The following is a 17053-nucleotide window of genomic DNA, read 5'->3' as shown; positions in this document are numbered from 1 at the left end:
AAGTGTTGAGTAAACAATATTATGGTAAAACCATAGAATTAAAAAAAAATCCAATCTTTTAATGAAAAATATTAGTTCACTTTATTGTTAGTTTAGGCTTGTGTTAGGTTTCTGCAAAGAAGAGGACTTTTAATGAAATTATATATATATAAAAAAAAAAAAAAACAACACAGAAATAAGTTAATCCTCATTAATTGTTTTATATTTATTGCTTTTTTAAGTTCTTTATTTAGTAAATACGTATAATACAAAACCACATACAAAACAGGAAATAAAAGTTATAGTTCACAGTCAGTGAATAGACAAAGCTTTGTTATATTATCAATAACAAAAATATATGGAGAAATCAGGACCAAATAAAAGCAGATAAACTTGCAAGAAATACTACACCAAGATCTTGATTACTTCTACCTATAATGTTGAAATGTCATCTTTCTACTGAATATTACTTAGAAAGATGAAAGGAAGATGCTGAAATATGTAGCTCATATTGCTGCTCACTTTAAAAAAAACTGTGTGTAATGATGTCATGATGGTGTCTATAAATAATTACTTGTGGCTAATCAGTTGCAAAGAATCACCTTGGCAATGAATTCTATTCAACAACTAATAAGCAGCTACTAGTAAAACTAAATAAACAGAAAGCCTTTAAATCAGCTCCATTAATCTAGACTGCCAAGCTTGATCTTCAGAACACAGTCTCTTACACATCAATCTCAGTGTTTTCAGTTCCCCGAAACATTAATTTAACATTTGAAATTTGCATGGACATGATTTTCTTTGGGTGACGAGTACTTTTCAGGATTTTAAGTCTTTTTTTCTTCTTTATGGATTAATAAAAACATCTATATCACCATACTAAAATGATGTCTTTATGTTTGCAATACTTTGTATGGCTTGCATCATATCTTTTAACGATTTTCTTAAAAAATTATCAGGACTAAAAAGATGATTTCTGATTTTATTATGTTTAAGAGAAGCTGCTGTGCTTCATTGAAATTGTAACATACTGATTATTCTTTATATTTATAATGTACGTGTGTGATCAACTATAAAAAATACCAGTTATAAATAAGAAATTAACAACTTTGTGCTCAATATCTTCATTATTTTTAAATCTCTGGTCAGTGTACATGTCGAATCTTATGATAAAAAGAAGATTGCAACTTCATGGAGTTTGTTAGTATTACAAAGCCAGAATAATGTGTCAAAATGCATTTGGCTATCATTTGAAATACAGATAAATTATTCAATAAACATTTTTTTTTAGAAAGGTAGCTACTATTTTCTACAGATACAAAGCTACTTGGTGTTGGAAAATGATAATGCTTGAGAAATAGTTTTGAAAAATATTCTTCTAAACATCTTAATATTTATATCAAAGGGAAAAGTGAAGGATCTATTTGTAAAAATTTTGCTTTCTTCACTTTTCTGGGGGAACTTAGAGCTCCTATGATAATAATAATTAAATATGTCTTTACTATGAAGAAATTAGAATTTTATCCTTAAATCTTCATCTTGCATTTTCCAGAAATATTTTATTATTTACTAGTAATGATAATATAATTCTGATATATAGTAATTATTTATAGAGTTCTGACTGTGTTTCTCTTCTAGAACTTTGAAATGTTTAAATGGTTGGAGAATAGTTGATAGAGAAAGCTAAGGACTTAGGCCATAAAAGTCTATTTCTTTGTGGGTTGTTATATTAGGGAAATTAAGTGAATGCTCTTTTATTATCAGTAGTAGTAGTTTGTTTTACTTTTGTTTTGTTTTTGTTTTGTGTGTGTGTGTGTAAGAAACAGTATTTTTTTACTTGAGGCATCAGACACATAGCTTTTCATTCCATTGTACAGAAAATCTGAACTTCATGATAAAAGCTAAGAAAATGTGGAGCCAAGAATAATTCTTAATTTTGGTTTAAGCTATGTATTTATGAAGTGATTCAGGGCAAGGTGGATTGACTTAAAATAAAATAGAACAGTTCAGAATGAAAGCAGTCACCTGGTGGCAGTATTCTTCACACCTGCATGAGTGTTTAGTTTAATTTCCCAAATTCTTGCTTCCATTGATATATGAGTACTGCTGAGGCCTATGCCTCACTTCAGGGGCATGCCTTGTGTGGCTCAAGACACATCATTCTGGGTGGTCTAAGGATATGACTGGGGTGGAACCCCACAGGGCATTTCACAGTCTCATCCACTCACCTTTTGGTCAGAAGGATGGTGGAATAACACCAAAGAGCTTGAAAGTGGACTAAAGGTTTTTATTTTAGGCAAATGAATGCATCTCAATGATTGTGGGATTTTTGGGAGTGGTATAGACTTTGTGGAGTTGAGGAGCTGCTTTTCAAAACATATATAGTCAATTACTCAGTAGGTTCCATATGAGTACATAGCCCGGCAAACTCTCCTTTTTTCTTCTCACTTTTCTTTCTTTCCTTTCTTTCTTTCCTTTCTTTCTTTCTTTTCTTTCTCTTCTTTCTTTTCCATCCTTCCTTCCTTCTTTCCTTCCTTCCTTCCTTCCTAAATAATAATAATAACAATAATAATAACAATAATAATAACAATAATAATAATAATAATAATAATAAAACTGTAAAAAGATAACAATATAGTATTGAATATCTTAAACTAAAGAAGTTCAGAGAAACCTTTAATGTCAGGGGCATTAAAACTGTTTTAATAATGTTATGCCAATGGGACAAAACATACAGAATTGGGAACTTTGAACTGGATAGATTTCATATGATGGAAGACAAACATTTATTAATAATGAAAACAGTGATGGTGTGATGTAGAAAATCTCTTCTCATGTGGTGGATCTGGACCAACAGTACATTTTTAAATAACTACAGAATTAAAACATTTTGCTTGGTTTGGTTGTGTGAATGCTCTATCCCTAATACATTATTCATACTGATTACATTTGTATATGAGTCACATTCAGTTTGAATTTGCCAGATGTCCATTTATGTTTATTTAAATAATGAGATCATTCCATGAAGTGAACAGGACCTAAAAATATAGAGGGAAGACTGTTTAGAAAAACAAAGTTAAAAATGTCTTACTTACATATTTTCACATCTAATGGTATGTTATGCAAGCAGCAACACAGTAGTGTTAAGGCACTGTTCAAAAAAATTGTCTGTTCCAAACACTTCATTAAACAATATATTATATAATGAAGCTTCATTGGATTTTGTTCAGTTTCCCAGTCAATTTCTCCATGAATGGGAATGTTCTCCTTCTGAACACATTTAAATGTACTATTTTCAAAGCCAGCATCATTTCACTGTTTTTTGTTGTTGACGTTGTGTCATGTGATGATCCTGTCTTTCAGAATGTTTTGTCATTTCCGTTTTGTCATGGAAGAGTATTGTCAAGGTAAACCTTAAGGGGTGACTGAGTTGTGAACTTTTATGTTATTGAATTTACATAAACTTCTAACAAGCCATAAACTTTTCTAATGGACAAAGTGAGACTACCAATTAACCACTTGAGCTCAACAAAGACTACCCAAATGTGTTCTTAGTTCATATGAGACTTTTAAAATCTCTTTCTAGCCTGATGAAATTGTTTTGTTCATATTGTAGCCTATACACATTAAAAGTACATTAGTATTTGGTGAAATAAATTTAACAGCATACAGTTGGAGATTGATGCCTTGGTAAAGTTATCAGTGCCATATCAGAACATACATTGGGTGAGCTACTTTGATCTCTTTAAAGCAGAATCTGCAGGGAAAGACTGCAAGAAAAGAAAATGGAGGAGCCAAAGCTCCTGGTCAAAGCTTAATAAAGAACTCTTATCTAAAAGGATACAGATGATTTAATATGCCATAAAAGGAAGACATTTGAAAGTCACTTTCATGCTAAGCTTGTCCAACTGATATATCTACAATAAATAATAGAATTTGATGATGTAATATGTTGAGAGAAATAGGTTTCCCATGTTCTTTCTTAAGACATAACATGATTCTATGTGAATTGGACTATATCTACCCATTCCCAAAGAAATATAGGTCACAAGCACAAAAACATCTACAAGCTTCTCCATGCAAAATGTTCTTTATATTTTGCATAGAGGAGGAAATATATATTTGCAGAGAGGAGGAAAGTGGTAAGATCATCATAAATCAGTGGGTTAGGTTCACATCAGTCTAAGAGATGCAAAAATTTGCACAACAGCTGGAAATTTGTAGGACTAGAAATAAAATATATATATATACAAGCAGATGTATATTACTAAACAAGAGTTTTATCATTGTGTGGCTTCTAGAAAATAGGTGTTTGTGAGTGGAATTGACACATTCATCATTACTAAAAGATAACACTAAAATATTCAAAGTACTTGAGCCTGGTTTTGCATTTCAGAGTAGCATAAAGAGAAGCAAAGCACAGGGTCATAACAATGTTTTCCTTTGTATATTCAGTCACACTGCTGTAGCTATGTCATAAAGACATTTTCAAAACGAAGCAGGAAGTTTGCCTTAACTAAGTTTGCTAACTTTGCCTTATAGTCTTATTAATTTTAAAAAGTGGATTTCTGTTACAAAACAAAATGTCCATTCATACAACTAACTGAACTGCCAAGTAATGAGCTGCCTGTGTGTACATGTGGAAAGATACCATAGAATCTGAGTTTTTATTGAAAGCTATAATTAAAAATGTGAGTACAAAGCTTTATACCACTACATTTTAGTCTCACCCTGTGTCAGTACTGTATAAGTATTTAGTTAAATTTGTAGCCAACTAAAGCATAGTCATGCAGAAAACATTGAGCAGTTTCAATATTATTCATTTTATATTTGAACTGTAAAATTCAGCCAAATAGAATCCTGCTGTGCATTTTATTTACTATTGTTACACTATTTAGCAAATTCAAATACCTTTTGTTAAACCATATACCTATCTAATTTGCATGTAATCCAGCAAATCTTGTCATTGTGTTATTATCTTTTTTGGAGGGAAAGAAAGGAGAATTTTCTGTACTGAAAGTAAGTATATAGTTTGTGTTTGTCTGACAGTATAGGATTAAAAAAAAAAAAAAGTTGGAATAAACAAAGTAGGCAGAAAATATTTCTTTGGTAACTATTTAAACATGTTGCTATTCTAATTAAAAGTAGACTTTGAATTTTTTGAATAAGCAGCAATATGTAGCATTTATTTTACAATAGAAGCAGTATCTTTTAATAAAAGCAATTTTAAAAGATGCTATGAGGATTTGTCTACTGTGGCAATTAGGCTGTTAAGGTTTCTCAAACTTCTTATCATTTAGGATTTGATAGCTGTTGGCAATTTCTTTTAGACCTAATGTACATTTTATTTTGGAGAGACAAAAATACCTTGTGAAAATGTTACTAAATAGTATGTACAAAAGACTGCTTTGTTTTGTAGCGGTTGTTGAATTTGGTTGTTGAATTTTTATTAATGAATATGGTTGAATTTTTGCTGATTAATCCCTAAATTTATTTCTAGGTTCTCTTATTCTTTCTTTCTTTTCTTATCTCAACAGCTTGATCAAGTTGTTCGTCAGAGGAATCTGTCTAGTTTGGAACTTTTCCTCTCATGTGCACAGAAACAGTTAAGCATTTTATTAAATGAAGATCCCACAACTACAGAGGAAAAGAGAGACTGACATTTGCTGTACCACTGGTACAGTGTTATTTGTGAAGCTGCAAATCTTGGTCAAGCAAATAATAAATGTCTCCTACTAATCATTTGAAATTGTATCCCTGGTTCAAGATTGATCTGAAACTATACTTGATAGAAGTATCTGTGGTTTCTTTTTCTTATTTTTTTTTTTTTGACTACTATTATCAGAGTGAAAAAAATATATATATATATCATTGTGGTTTCTATTAGCCCATGACTGAAGTTCTAGGTAATGGCAGCAATGATGAAAAAATTTCTGTTATGCCTGGTTTAAAGGTGGTATCATGTTGTGATGTAATTGATTATTATTTTTGTACTTATAGAAATGGAGAAAAACAGTTAAATATAGGTACATGTCCATCTGTATTTCTCAAGTATATGCCCAAGTGCATTGCCTCGAGTGAGCCTGAGAAGCTCACTTCTCATGAGAAGCTATCACTTCTCATTACTTTAGATGTGTAATAGAAGAATCAGTACTGAAACATAAGTTTTGACAGTCATTTCTTCAGACATTCATAAACTCCAGCTCGAGTAATAGAAAAGTTTAAAAACTAAACAGTGCAATTTGTTAGTGTAGAACACTGCTGTAACCAATGTATAGTATGTATTTTTATTTCTGTTCTACAAAGCTAGTCTGATTCCAAAATTCATTTTCTCATGAAAGTACAATTAAAGAGACTGACCTCAGTTTCAGGAAGAAGATGTATGTAATTATGTGGAGACTGATATTGCACTGCCTCAGTGGAATTTCTGACAGTATAAGGAGTGCAGAATGCTGAACTCAGATGCCCTTTTCAAACCCATTGAAGGAAGTAGAAATACTGCCCACTGACATGTGTTTAGTGGCCTTCAGATCAAATTCTGTGCCTACACTCTTTTGTTTGTAGATTTGTATCCTTAGTTAAAAGAGTTCTGAATGAAATAAAGGAAAATAAAAATACTGTTATAATACTGAATATAAATAAACAGAAAATGGTACTTCTAATGCTGAGTTTGTGATTCAGTGGGGACTCATGGACATTTTTTAGTGTAGTTCTAGGTATTCTGTGGTGGTTGTGATTTTTTTGTTTGGTTGTTTTTTTCCACTGGCAGTCACTTTTCATAAATCGCTTTCTTATAGCAATAAAGAAACTCCAAATAGTTTCCTATGTATTTGACAGTATAAAATATGTATTGCAGAGTGTTTCCTTTTTTTTTTTTTTTCTGTGCTTAATTTTTGTAATTAAACCATAGTTTTTGTCTTCTGTATGACTGCAGAGATTTACTGAAAAGGTAAATAATGCACTTTTTACTAAGTGATGATCTCTTCCTCCAAATATATGAAAATCCTGAATCTTGTTGATATTTCTTGACTGACCTTTTCATCTGACAGACCAAAAGCTACTTTAGTGCTGAGTCTAATCTTATTTACCTAGGTGAAATAAACAAATTATAAGGTAATGAGAGATTTGTTTCATTTTGTTTTGACCATCTCTCCTTGTCGTCAGTTTTACTGTGGAAGAGTTTTGTTGCATTTCCACAGTGCATGATTATGGAGAAGAAGAAATTTATGGCGAGTCAGTAAGATTTCACTGGCAGCTATGGTGTGTCTTCCCCAGTATAACATCATGTGTTCATCTCAGCTCTTGAATATTGTGATTACCACAGAGAACTGTAGGGTGGGTTTTTTTTGTTTGTTTGTTTGTTTTTTTTCTTTTGACAGTTTTAGTCCATTAGGTTTTCTCTCTACCCTGTGAACAAAATTGCAGAATTAGACCACAGACATATGAAATCAGACTGGGAGCTTGGATTACATTCAAAACCACAAGTCTCAGAGCAGAAATTCAGATATCCAGCAGAAGAAGAGTTATATAGTTTGCAAGCTTTGCAATATGCAATAAACTCCATCTTCTCCACATCACATCCAAAGCCTTAGAGATTATTTTTAGTTTTCATTATTTCTGCCTAATCATGTCTGCCTATCATCAGTAGTTTGTGGAAATTTTGGAAGACAGAAGTCAGGGAGAAGTTTACAAAGTCTAGCTCATGGCAGGTGACATCACAACATTTTTTTATTTTATTATATAAATAAATTTATTTATGATGAACTAAATAATGGAATTTAAGAGAAAATAGTAAGTTTGAAAGCCTACAGGGTAGAACTTTGCCACTGAAGCATGGCATTTAATGCAATTTTTCACTTCTATAATGAAATATCAGTATTCTTTATATTCATGATAACATAATAATTTTGACAAGACTGATATGTAATGGGAGACACAAGAAGCCCTAGAACTAATCCTTAGACATAACAAACACAAAACTAAAACATTCAAACTCATGAGTCTGCAGTCTAGAACACCAAAAGCTCATATAACATACATAATATATATATGTATATGACTATATGCTTTATATTAGAAATGAGCTATAAATGTTGTAACATAAACATATGACTTAATCAATTGTGTATATTAAAAGCTACCTGAAAGATAATAATAGATCCAGTTTACATAATGATATCTTTCATTAGCATCAGTCAGGCTCATTGTATTTCATCACTTTCATCTGATGACCTAGAGCAGAAAAGATCAGAACAGTGGGATGTCTAAACAATAATTTAATGTTAGTAATGAGTATTGTGGTATCATACTGTCCTACACATTCTTCTTGTATTTCTGTATGTTTCTTTTGGTTCCCTGTCTGCTTCAATGACAGAATTCTAGATCAGTCATTAGCAAAGAAGAAATCTATTTCCATGCATCTTTGTATACTATCAATAACTGAGGTGAGAAAGTATTTGAAGTTTTGCCTTGCTCTAGGAAAAACTTTGTTAAATAAAAATGTTATTTGTCTAAGCATTACATTCCTTCACTATATCATAGCATGGCTGAACAAAGAAAAAGCAGTTATTTGAGGCTGAGATTGCATTAGTGTTTTAAGATTTTTGTGCATCTTTACATTGGCTTTTGGTCAAAAGTTGCCTCATGTCCTGCCAGCTCAGTAAATGGCAATGTTAATTCCTGACTGTCTGAAATTATCCACATAGACATGACCTTAAAGGGCCTAATTCCTATTCACACTGAAGCTCCCTTATAGCACACTAGACTCTTCCACTCGTCCACTGTGGATTTATGTGCACATATTTGGGATTGCAAAACTTTACCCTTCCCTTGGATGGAGAGATTTCATCTTGTTTCCTAACAGGTAATAGCCACTGATTAGAAATTGTTCAAGTGAACACATGTAATTTATACTCACTTTCGGATTGTGTATAGTGTCAATGCAGTAACAAATGGACTTGGTGTAAATGTAAAATAAGCTTTGAAAGTCTGTAGTGCAAGTATACCCAATCTAGCTACCAGCCAGTTACCTGTCTTGATACCAGATGGGTAGCTGTTAAAGCATAGTCTAATAGTCATTTACATCTTTCTGTCCCTATCTGTATTGCAACCTACACTGATCTACCTGAAATACATAATTTGCTTTAACTAGTTTACATACTGTAAGTTTTGATGCAGGAGTGACAAAGTTGTGGAAAAGATTGTTTTGAAAAATGTTTAATGGCCATTCTGAATATTGTCTAGAAAGAGTTTATAACATCTATGTCATTCCTTTATCAAAGAATTTTAAAAGTGCCAGAGAAACATTGGTCTGGAAAACACTTTTTACATGGGTATAATTTGGGCCATAAATATTTATATGCTTTCAGAAACAGTCTAAGCGAATGTTTTCATTTCCTGTGATCTGTCAAAAAATATTGTTCTAAGGATTCAAGAATCAATCACCTACCTGCTAGTATAGCTTATGAACAGTTTAATTATTTTAAACCCCACATAAAATTAGTAATAATGCTTCTGAATCAGGGTCATACTTGGGCAGTTGAACTTAATGGAGAAACTGACAGAGTTGCTGAGCTGCTCAGGGTTTGTATTTGCCTTTGAAAGTATTTGCCTTGTTAGCTGAAGGAAAGGACTGAAATGTGTAGACATTACCTAAGCAGTTCACTCGCCATGGTGATAGAGTAGATAAAAATGCCCTCATCAGGCTCTGTTGTATGAGGAACATAAGGTCAATCTTACTTTACACCATTTACAACAGACACTCATGGTAGGTTATGATGATTACATATCTAAGGGAGGCATTACTATGATTATATTTATTATAAAGGCTTATAGTAATCTTCTGAAGGTGGTAAGCACTGTAGGTGCTGGTGGCAGCACAGTATCTAGTAACACAAAATAAATGTGATTCTTTTTTTCTTTTGATCTCATTTTTTGTACAATGTGTGTTTTAAATTTTTTCTATCACCTTTCAGGACAATCATTTCCTGTAATAGATGTGATACTGGGATTTTATTGTGTAATTTCAACTATTTTAATATGCGTCAGAGATTCACATTTGTTTATGTTGGCTTTAATTCTTTGCATTTCAGAGTTACAAAACCAACATTTTTCAGATGCTTTCCATTGTCCAGCATGGGTAGACAAAAGATGGATAGACAAAGAAGGTATTACTGAATTAACACCCAGGGCCTTCTACTTTTTTCCAGTGGTATTTCTAAACAATTTGACAGGAAATGCTGGGAAAAAAAAAAAAAAAAAAAAAAAAAAAAAAAAAAAAAAGTGTATTAGTGTATTAATAAAATTTTATTAATACACATTATCATAAAAATACAATTATCGAAAAAAGTTATGAATTTGTCTTTTTTCATATCTGGTAATAAATCTGTATCAGTGGACAAAGATCACCATCAGATGGCAAGTCATCGATATTCATTCTCTTTCTTTAAATTAAAATATTTTCTCTTCTCACAAGAGTCATAGGGATTTGCACCTCTCTGGATTTAAAAATAAGCTTCATGGATCCCCTCTACATTACAGTGGTACTCCTATCATTGTAAGGGCTTATTTTGGCCCTTTAGCCAAACTAGAAACAGAATTGTTTTTGCCAAGTGAACTTTTAAGGATGTTTCAGTTCCTGTACTACCACCATATTAGGGCATCACTTGAGACTTCACATCAATCTTTCTACATAAATTTTCTGAAGAATAACTGGTCACCATGGTACGTGGCCAGTCTCTATTTCTGTGGCAATAATTTTAAAAATTCAATTATTTAAACATCCCACTTTTTTTTATTTTGATCATAGATTACATATTTAGAGAGTGATAGTGAAGTTTTGGCTCCCAGGAATTCAGCAAGAATTCTGCTGTTTGCTATTTCCAGCTTGGAATATCGTCCTTCTTCATATTTTTTGCATCTGCAATGAATATTATGCAAACAGCTTTAGGGTCTGGAATGGGTCTGTGTGGGTCTGGAAACATACTGAGAAGTCGTTTCAAGAGCGCATTTCATGACTGATTCTTTGAGGAAAATGTCAGTATTTGTTCTGCTCACAGTGAGGAAGAGGAGCTGCCAGATGAGACTTTGGTGAGCGGGTGCATCTTATTTTTACTGTAATACTACTAAGAAGAATATGTCTCCATATTCTTATTGAAATAGGTTGTTTCTCCCTTGGTACTTCAGAACTAATAGCATACTAGCTAGAATACTCTCGTATTCCCTACTAAAAAGCCTACCAAAAAAAACATGCTGAGGTATATCAACAAAGTCCCTATCACAAAGACATAAATCAAGGTATTGTAGCATGAGTAGAAAACATGAAGGTAAAGGTAAGGTGCTGCTATTTGTTATATATCTCTATTATTACTATTTTTACTTGGCAGAGAAAATGGGGACATTCTGAAATGCTGTATCTCCTACAAATGTAACAAGTATACAGCTACATGTTTTTTTGATAAAAATCTCAGTTGAACCAGGATGAGTCTTAATAATTTTGTCAGGGTCAAGAAGTCATATAAATGAGAGCATCTTGCTTTCATTTATGTATTATTGCTAGAATAGGTCCAAATCTGTCCTGGAGTGTCAGTGGCCAAGGATTTCAGCAGGTGCTGTGCCTGAAGTCAATAAAACTCCATTTGGTCTGTTTGAAACAACAACATTGACATTGGAAAGCATAATTATTTCAGAAACCTGACTGTATGCAATTTTTCAACTGGTGTCTTTTTTATTATTATTATTATTAGTGTGTGTGTGTGTGTGTGTGTGTGTGTGTATTTGTCACACATTTCTGCAAACAGGTCAAAAGAAGCAGTGTTTTCATAAATGTTTATGAACATGATGATGGAACAAAATGAGCAGCTGTAAGCTATGTGGAATGTATATTCTGCATACTCTTTTGATACTGAGGAAAACTCAGATGTATTCAAGAAAATGAAGAAAAAAAAAAAAAAGAAGATTCATGTTTTTCCTGTGCAGTTTGAAGAGTGAATCATAGAATCATAGATTCATAGAATCATAGAATATCCTGAGATGGAAGGGATCCATAAGGATCATTGAGTCCACCTCCTGGTTCCACACAGGTCTACCCAAAAATTCAGACCATATGACTAAGTGCACAGTCCAAATGCTTCTTAAACTCCAACAGGCAATGCCATGTCTGCGTCCCTGGGGAGCCTGTTCCAGTGTGCGACCACTCGTTCAGTGAAGAACCTATGTGGTTCCCAAGCCACCTGAGCAGTTTCTGTCAGGACTTGCCATTTTAACCAGGAGATCTCATCTCTTAGAAAATGATACTAGATGAGAACCTGTACTTCAAAACAACATTAAAAAAAAAAAAAAAAAAAAAAAAAAAAACTTTGTGAAACTTAAAAGCATTTCAATGCTGACATGTAGAGATTCAAATATGTTAGTCATGTTAGTCTGAGAAATGTCAAGAGGGATTCCTAAACAGAATGTTTTGGAGGAATGGTGCTTTCTGGGCATACAACTGTATCAGGATGATGAACATACTCTTGTTCAGTTGTTATGCTAATATTAAAAACAAAATTATATAAACAACAGAGAAGTCTTTAAATGTCTGCCAAATAAAATGGAAAGAAATCCAGACATTGTGTTAAAAGTTTATATATCATCTATTCATCTTTTGGGGAATGTGTTTAGGTCTCTCTCAGATGAAATACTTTTTAAGTTGAACTTGCTACAGATATTGGAATAAAAAAAAAAAAAAAAAAAAAGCAACAAGCGTATTAGCTCAAGACAACAACGGAAAATGTCAGCAAAAGACTGGTAGCTACACAGTTCATGAATGACAAGACTACTCGGAAGAATACAAATAACGGATTGTGGGATCAGAATTAAATTGCATTTAATTTGATGTCATCAATATATAATACAAATATCATGGTTACAATGTGTCTACCTAGTTTTCAAGATGTTTTTTCTTCAGCACATTCTCAGGCATTCTTAAAGAACAAATGAGTTCAAGGAAGTGATGACAAGTGTATTTAAGAAGGACCCAAGAGGTTGGTTGGTTTATTAGATATTTTGAGCCAATTGTTAATACCTATTCTAATGCATAAGCATCCAGAAATGCATGTTGGTTTTCACAAAGCAATCATATATTGCAGTAGTCTAGACCAATGAGGTATTTTAATTATATTTTTCCTGTTGGTTAAGCTTCAAGAAATCAAGCTGGAAGTTGGATAAAAGTTATTTATGTTCTGTATATACTATTGGTGTCATGAATGATTTCACTTCTGCTGTCTCCAGAACAAAGTTCAGAAATGTCAATTAACAAGATTAAAATAGATTTTGTACATTATAGTGAGAACTGTTTCACACTTTCTAGACTTTTTGTTGTTGAGCTTAGTGAGATGTTTTGTCTGTTTGCCTTTAAAACAGACAAAATTGGGGTGGCACATTTGCTTTTTTTTATTAAGAAAGGCTGTTCATCAGGAAAGGTTTCTATAGTGATCAGAAAAATATATACAATTAAAGTTTCCAGAAATCAGCAAAACCAGATGTATTCTTTGGTGACTTGCAAATCAAATAAGTTTGTTATTGAATTTCACTCTCAATTTAATCATTTAGAGACAGAAGAGTTTAGGTAGAGTGAGCTATATTTTATTTTGTCTCACCGTCAGTGTTATTAGTGAAGTGAGTAACACCATCTCATGCAGAAACCTTAGGGCAGAAACTAAAAAGGAAATTATCCGTGCACCATTCTGTTGTTATCATCATATCATGGATTTGGATGAAATTTTGTTCTTCTTGAATTGAAAGAGAATGTTCAGTGAAGCTAGAATTTTAATCTTTATTTCTTACAGATATCTAGCCTTCTTGGCAATGAAGCTTTGAGGGAACATCAGAAATACCACATTCAGAAAGGACTGTCTGACAATGAAATAGACACCAAAAAGCATTCCAGGCTGCAGCCCAGTTGGGAATATGGTGCATCCATCTCCAAAGATCTCTTCCTTCCAATTTCTCTCACCTAATGTGTCAGCCTGCTCAACGTTTTGGGGGAGATCTCCTCTACTTGTAATAATGACAATGTGTTCTGAGTCTTGGAGGAAAACATGTTACCTCACTGTCATAGTGACAGAACATCTTGTGCCCAGAATGGTTTCCTGAGACGCTCTGCTAGTGCATTGGCAAGTTAGTCTCAAACTGTACGTAGCTGCCTGTTATGGATTATATCACAGACACTTACACTACTGTACTGAAAAGAAAATGACTATGTTATAAGATCTTGAATATTATTTTCTGTTGCATCAGTGAAAACTGTTGATATGTCTCTGCATAAAAAAGGAGATAGCTAGCACAAGATTTTCAGTATTGTTTTAATGAAAGTTATTCTTTTTATCTAACTGTGGCTTTAATCAAGAGTCCAGTGTCCTTAGCACTTAAGATTGAAGGATGAGACAGAATTACTCAGAAGAATGGTTTTCATCATCCTCTTTAAGATAGACATTTGTTTCATTTCAAATCAAATTTGATTACCTCCAAAGCATGTGAAACAACTACCTGTTAAAAACAGCAAAAAGGATTCCCCATCCACAACCACTTCAAGGTTCACACAGAGGAGGTAATGAAGTAAACTCATTCTGTTCTTTATGGAAGTCCTATGGATCAGTTCTCACCTAACCCATGAGAATAAGAAAAACAAAGGCCTTTGCTCACCTTTGCATAGGCAGATTCAATGCCTATATAATCCAGTTCTCCTTTCATATTTTCCCATGCCATATTGTCCTCTGTTGCTACAAAGTGGTAGCAGATTGTTAACAAGGTATAAACATGTATCAGCAGATGAGCTAAGTGCTAGTTGCCATCATTGCTGCCAAGCTTTGGTCACAGCCAATATCAACGTATCCTACAGAAACAGTATTGTATCATTTTGTTTAGGCTCTGGTTTGGTACAGAGCTGATGAATACAGCTCTTTTTACATGTTTTAGGACTTGACTACTTTCTAATGTTTCTCATTAGAGGGCCAATATATTCATGCCTATATATGTAATTGCTTGATATTGCTATAAAATCCTAAATATTCAGACATTAAGTATTCCAATTAAGTATTCCAAGATCTTCAGATGTTTTTAGATGTTTCAGATAGTCATAAAGTGTTCATCTTCAGTTATCTTTTAATACTAAATTATTATTCTTTTTAACATGCCTTATAGTTTTGAACTCTTAACATTCTTAACATTCTTATTTCTAAGCTCTGCACTGTAAATGCAGGTGCTAGGAAGTCTTCACACACACACACACACACACACACACGCACACGCACCCTTTATGAGATCCTAGGAGATGATCCTAGGAGATGAGGTGTTAAGGAAAACATCCATTATTATATAATCTCTGATCAAATCACCAGAGGAACAGCCCTAGGTAGGATGGATCAGTGGTTCACATGAAGAAGTGTGTTACCCTTCTGCCCTGCTTCACCCATCTTGCTGTTAACCTCAGTTACATAGTCATAACTTCAATTTCCTCCCAGGGTGAAGGTTTGGGGTTAGATTTCAGGTTGACTTTGCACTAATGTTGGCTTCATTTGTAATCCTGCAGTCTTCTGCTACAAATGAGAAAAAGCATCATGCTGTTCTGTCAAGTTTTCCTATGTTATATAAACTCTAACCTCTTGATAAACATTTTCCATTAAGATTATTCAGGATCAAAAAGATCTATCTCCTTCCTTGAACAAATGTTACCACTGTGGGACATGCTAGAAAACAGAGGGACTTAATCTGGTATTTGGAACTGTAAATCCCAATGCAATCTGAATTGGTAGACTGCTTCTGATGCCTCTGTGTTACTTGCTCAATCACTAGAGCAGTAGCCTCTGCGTTTAAAGAGAGTATATAGTTCTCACTAGTTCCCATTGACTGTCTGCCACAGTGCATAAAGTCATGCAGAACCCAAATTAATCTCTCTCACATTATTTGGCTTATTACATACCAAACTGACAGGCTTCTAGGCAGCTTGGACAGATAAGACAAAAGTATGGAAACCAACAACTGTGCTCACTGTGTCAAAATTATGTTGATCATCCTGTATAAAGGAAAAAAAAAAAAAAAGAAAAAAAAAAAAAAACATTATAAAGGCTAAGTTTTACATCATTTTAATACAAAATTAACATAGTAACAATGTGCAGATACAATCAAAACATATATTTGCAACATCTGTGATTAGAATCTTCGCAATTTTATTTTAAATATGACTGGCAATAACTAGAGAAGAACTTGGTAACAATGAGGAAAGAAAGTAATTATATCCCCTGTTGACTATCCTAGATGTATCCTGTAAATACATCTAAATTAAATTAAAAATAAAGAACATAAATAAAAATGGTGAATCAGAGGTTCACAGCAAGATGAAAATATTACAATTGCATTATTATGGATCTTGTAAATGTTAAATAAAGCAAAGACAATACAATGGACTTTGACCCACTCAAACAGTATTTAAAAGCATAGTGTATACAATGTCTGTCACTTAACTGGAAACTAGTATAAAATGAATGGTTCTTATCATTCCCCTTTGTGAGAACTCAGATCATGGAAAAGTAATGATCCAATGAAGTTATAAGAAGTTCCCATTTAGTGTAATAAATAAATAGTGGTTTAATACTGAAATAAAACTAAGTTGTTTATTAAGTATGGAGGCTCTTTTTTCCAACCTTAAAATATTTGACACATAAGACATTGCAAATTAGTAAATTGCTGTACCATACCTTGTCAATTTATTGCCATGTCAAAAATTTCTGCTGCTGTGGGTTTTCCAAAAGAAGAAGCATGGCAGTATCAGGAGGTGGATGGAGAAAATGGCCCAGCATCATTTGTGATCTTACAGGGAAATAAAATATACTAGATATACTTGTTTAGAACAATTAGGTTTTTAGTTTCCCTTGGAAAAGGTGTGTCTTCACAATTTCCAGATAAGACTCTGGACTGGCATAAAAATTCTAATTCATGTGAATTTTGCATGCATGTGTGGTCCAATCATAGAATAGAATAGAACAAAAGAACAGAACAGAGTAGTTCAGTTGGAAGGGACCTACAAAGATCATCAAGT

At 33.1% G+C, this 17053-nt stretch overlaps 1 protein-coding gene across 16 annotated transcripts in view; it reads left to right on the top strand.

Annotated features, from left to right (window-relative positions):
• CCDC91 (coiled-coil domain containing 91) overlaps positions 1 to 16636 on the top strand; it is a 173153-nt gene extending 156517 nt beyond the window's left edge. For all 16 annotated transcript variants that reach the window (XM_072040849.1, XM_027456901.3, XM_072040854.1 and 13 more), the window contains 2 exons: positions 5517 to 8842; positions 13806 to 16636. In XM_072040849.1, the coding sequence (XP_071896950.1) occupies positions 5517 to 5639 (123 nt within the window). In that variant the 3' untranslated portion in view covers positions 5640 to 8842; positions 13806 to 16636. The remainder of the gene's footprint in view (positions 1 to 5516; positions 8843 to 13805) is intronic.
• The last annotated feature ends 417 nt before the right edge of the window (positions 16637 to 17053 follow it).

Source organism: Anas platyrhynchos, chromosome 1, assembly GCF_047663525.1.
Source record: "Anas platyrhynchos isolate ZD024472 breed Pekin duck chromosome 1, IASCAAS_PekinDuck_T2T, whole genome shotgun sequence".
Lineage (NCBI taxonomy): Eukaryota > Metazoa > Chordata > Aves > Anseriformes > Anatidae > Anas > Anas platyrhynchos.
The sequence above is the reverse complement of the archived record's forward strand: the minus strand, read 5'-3'. Positions and strand labels throughout refer to the sequence as shown.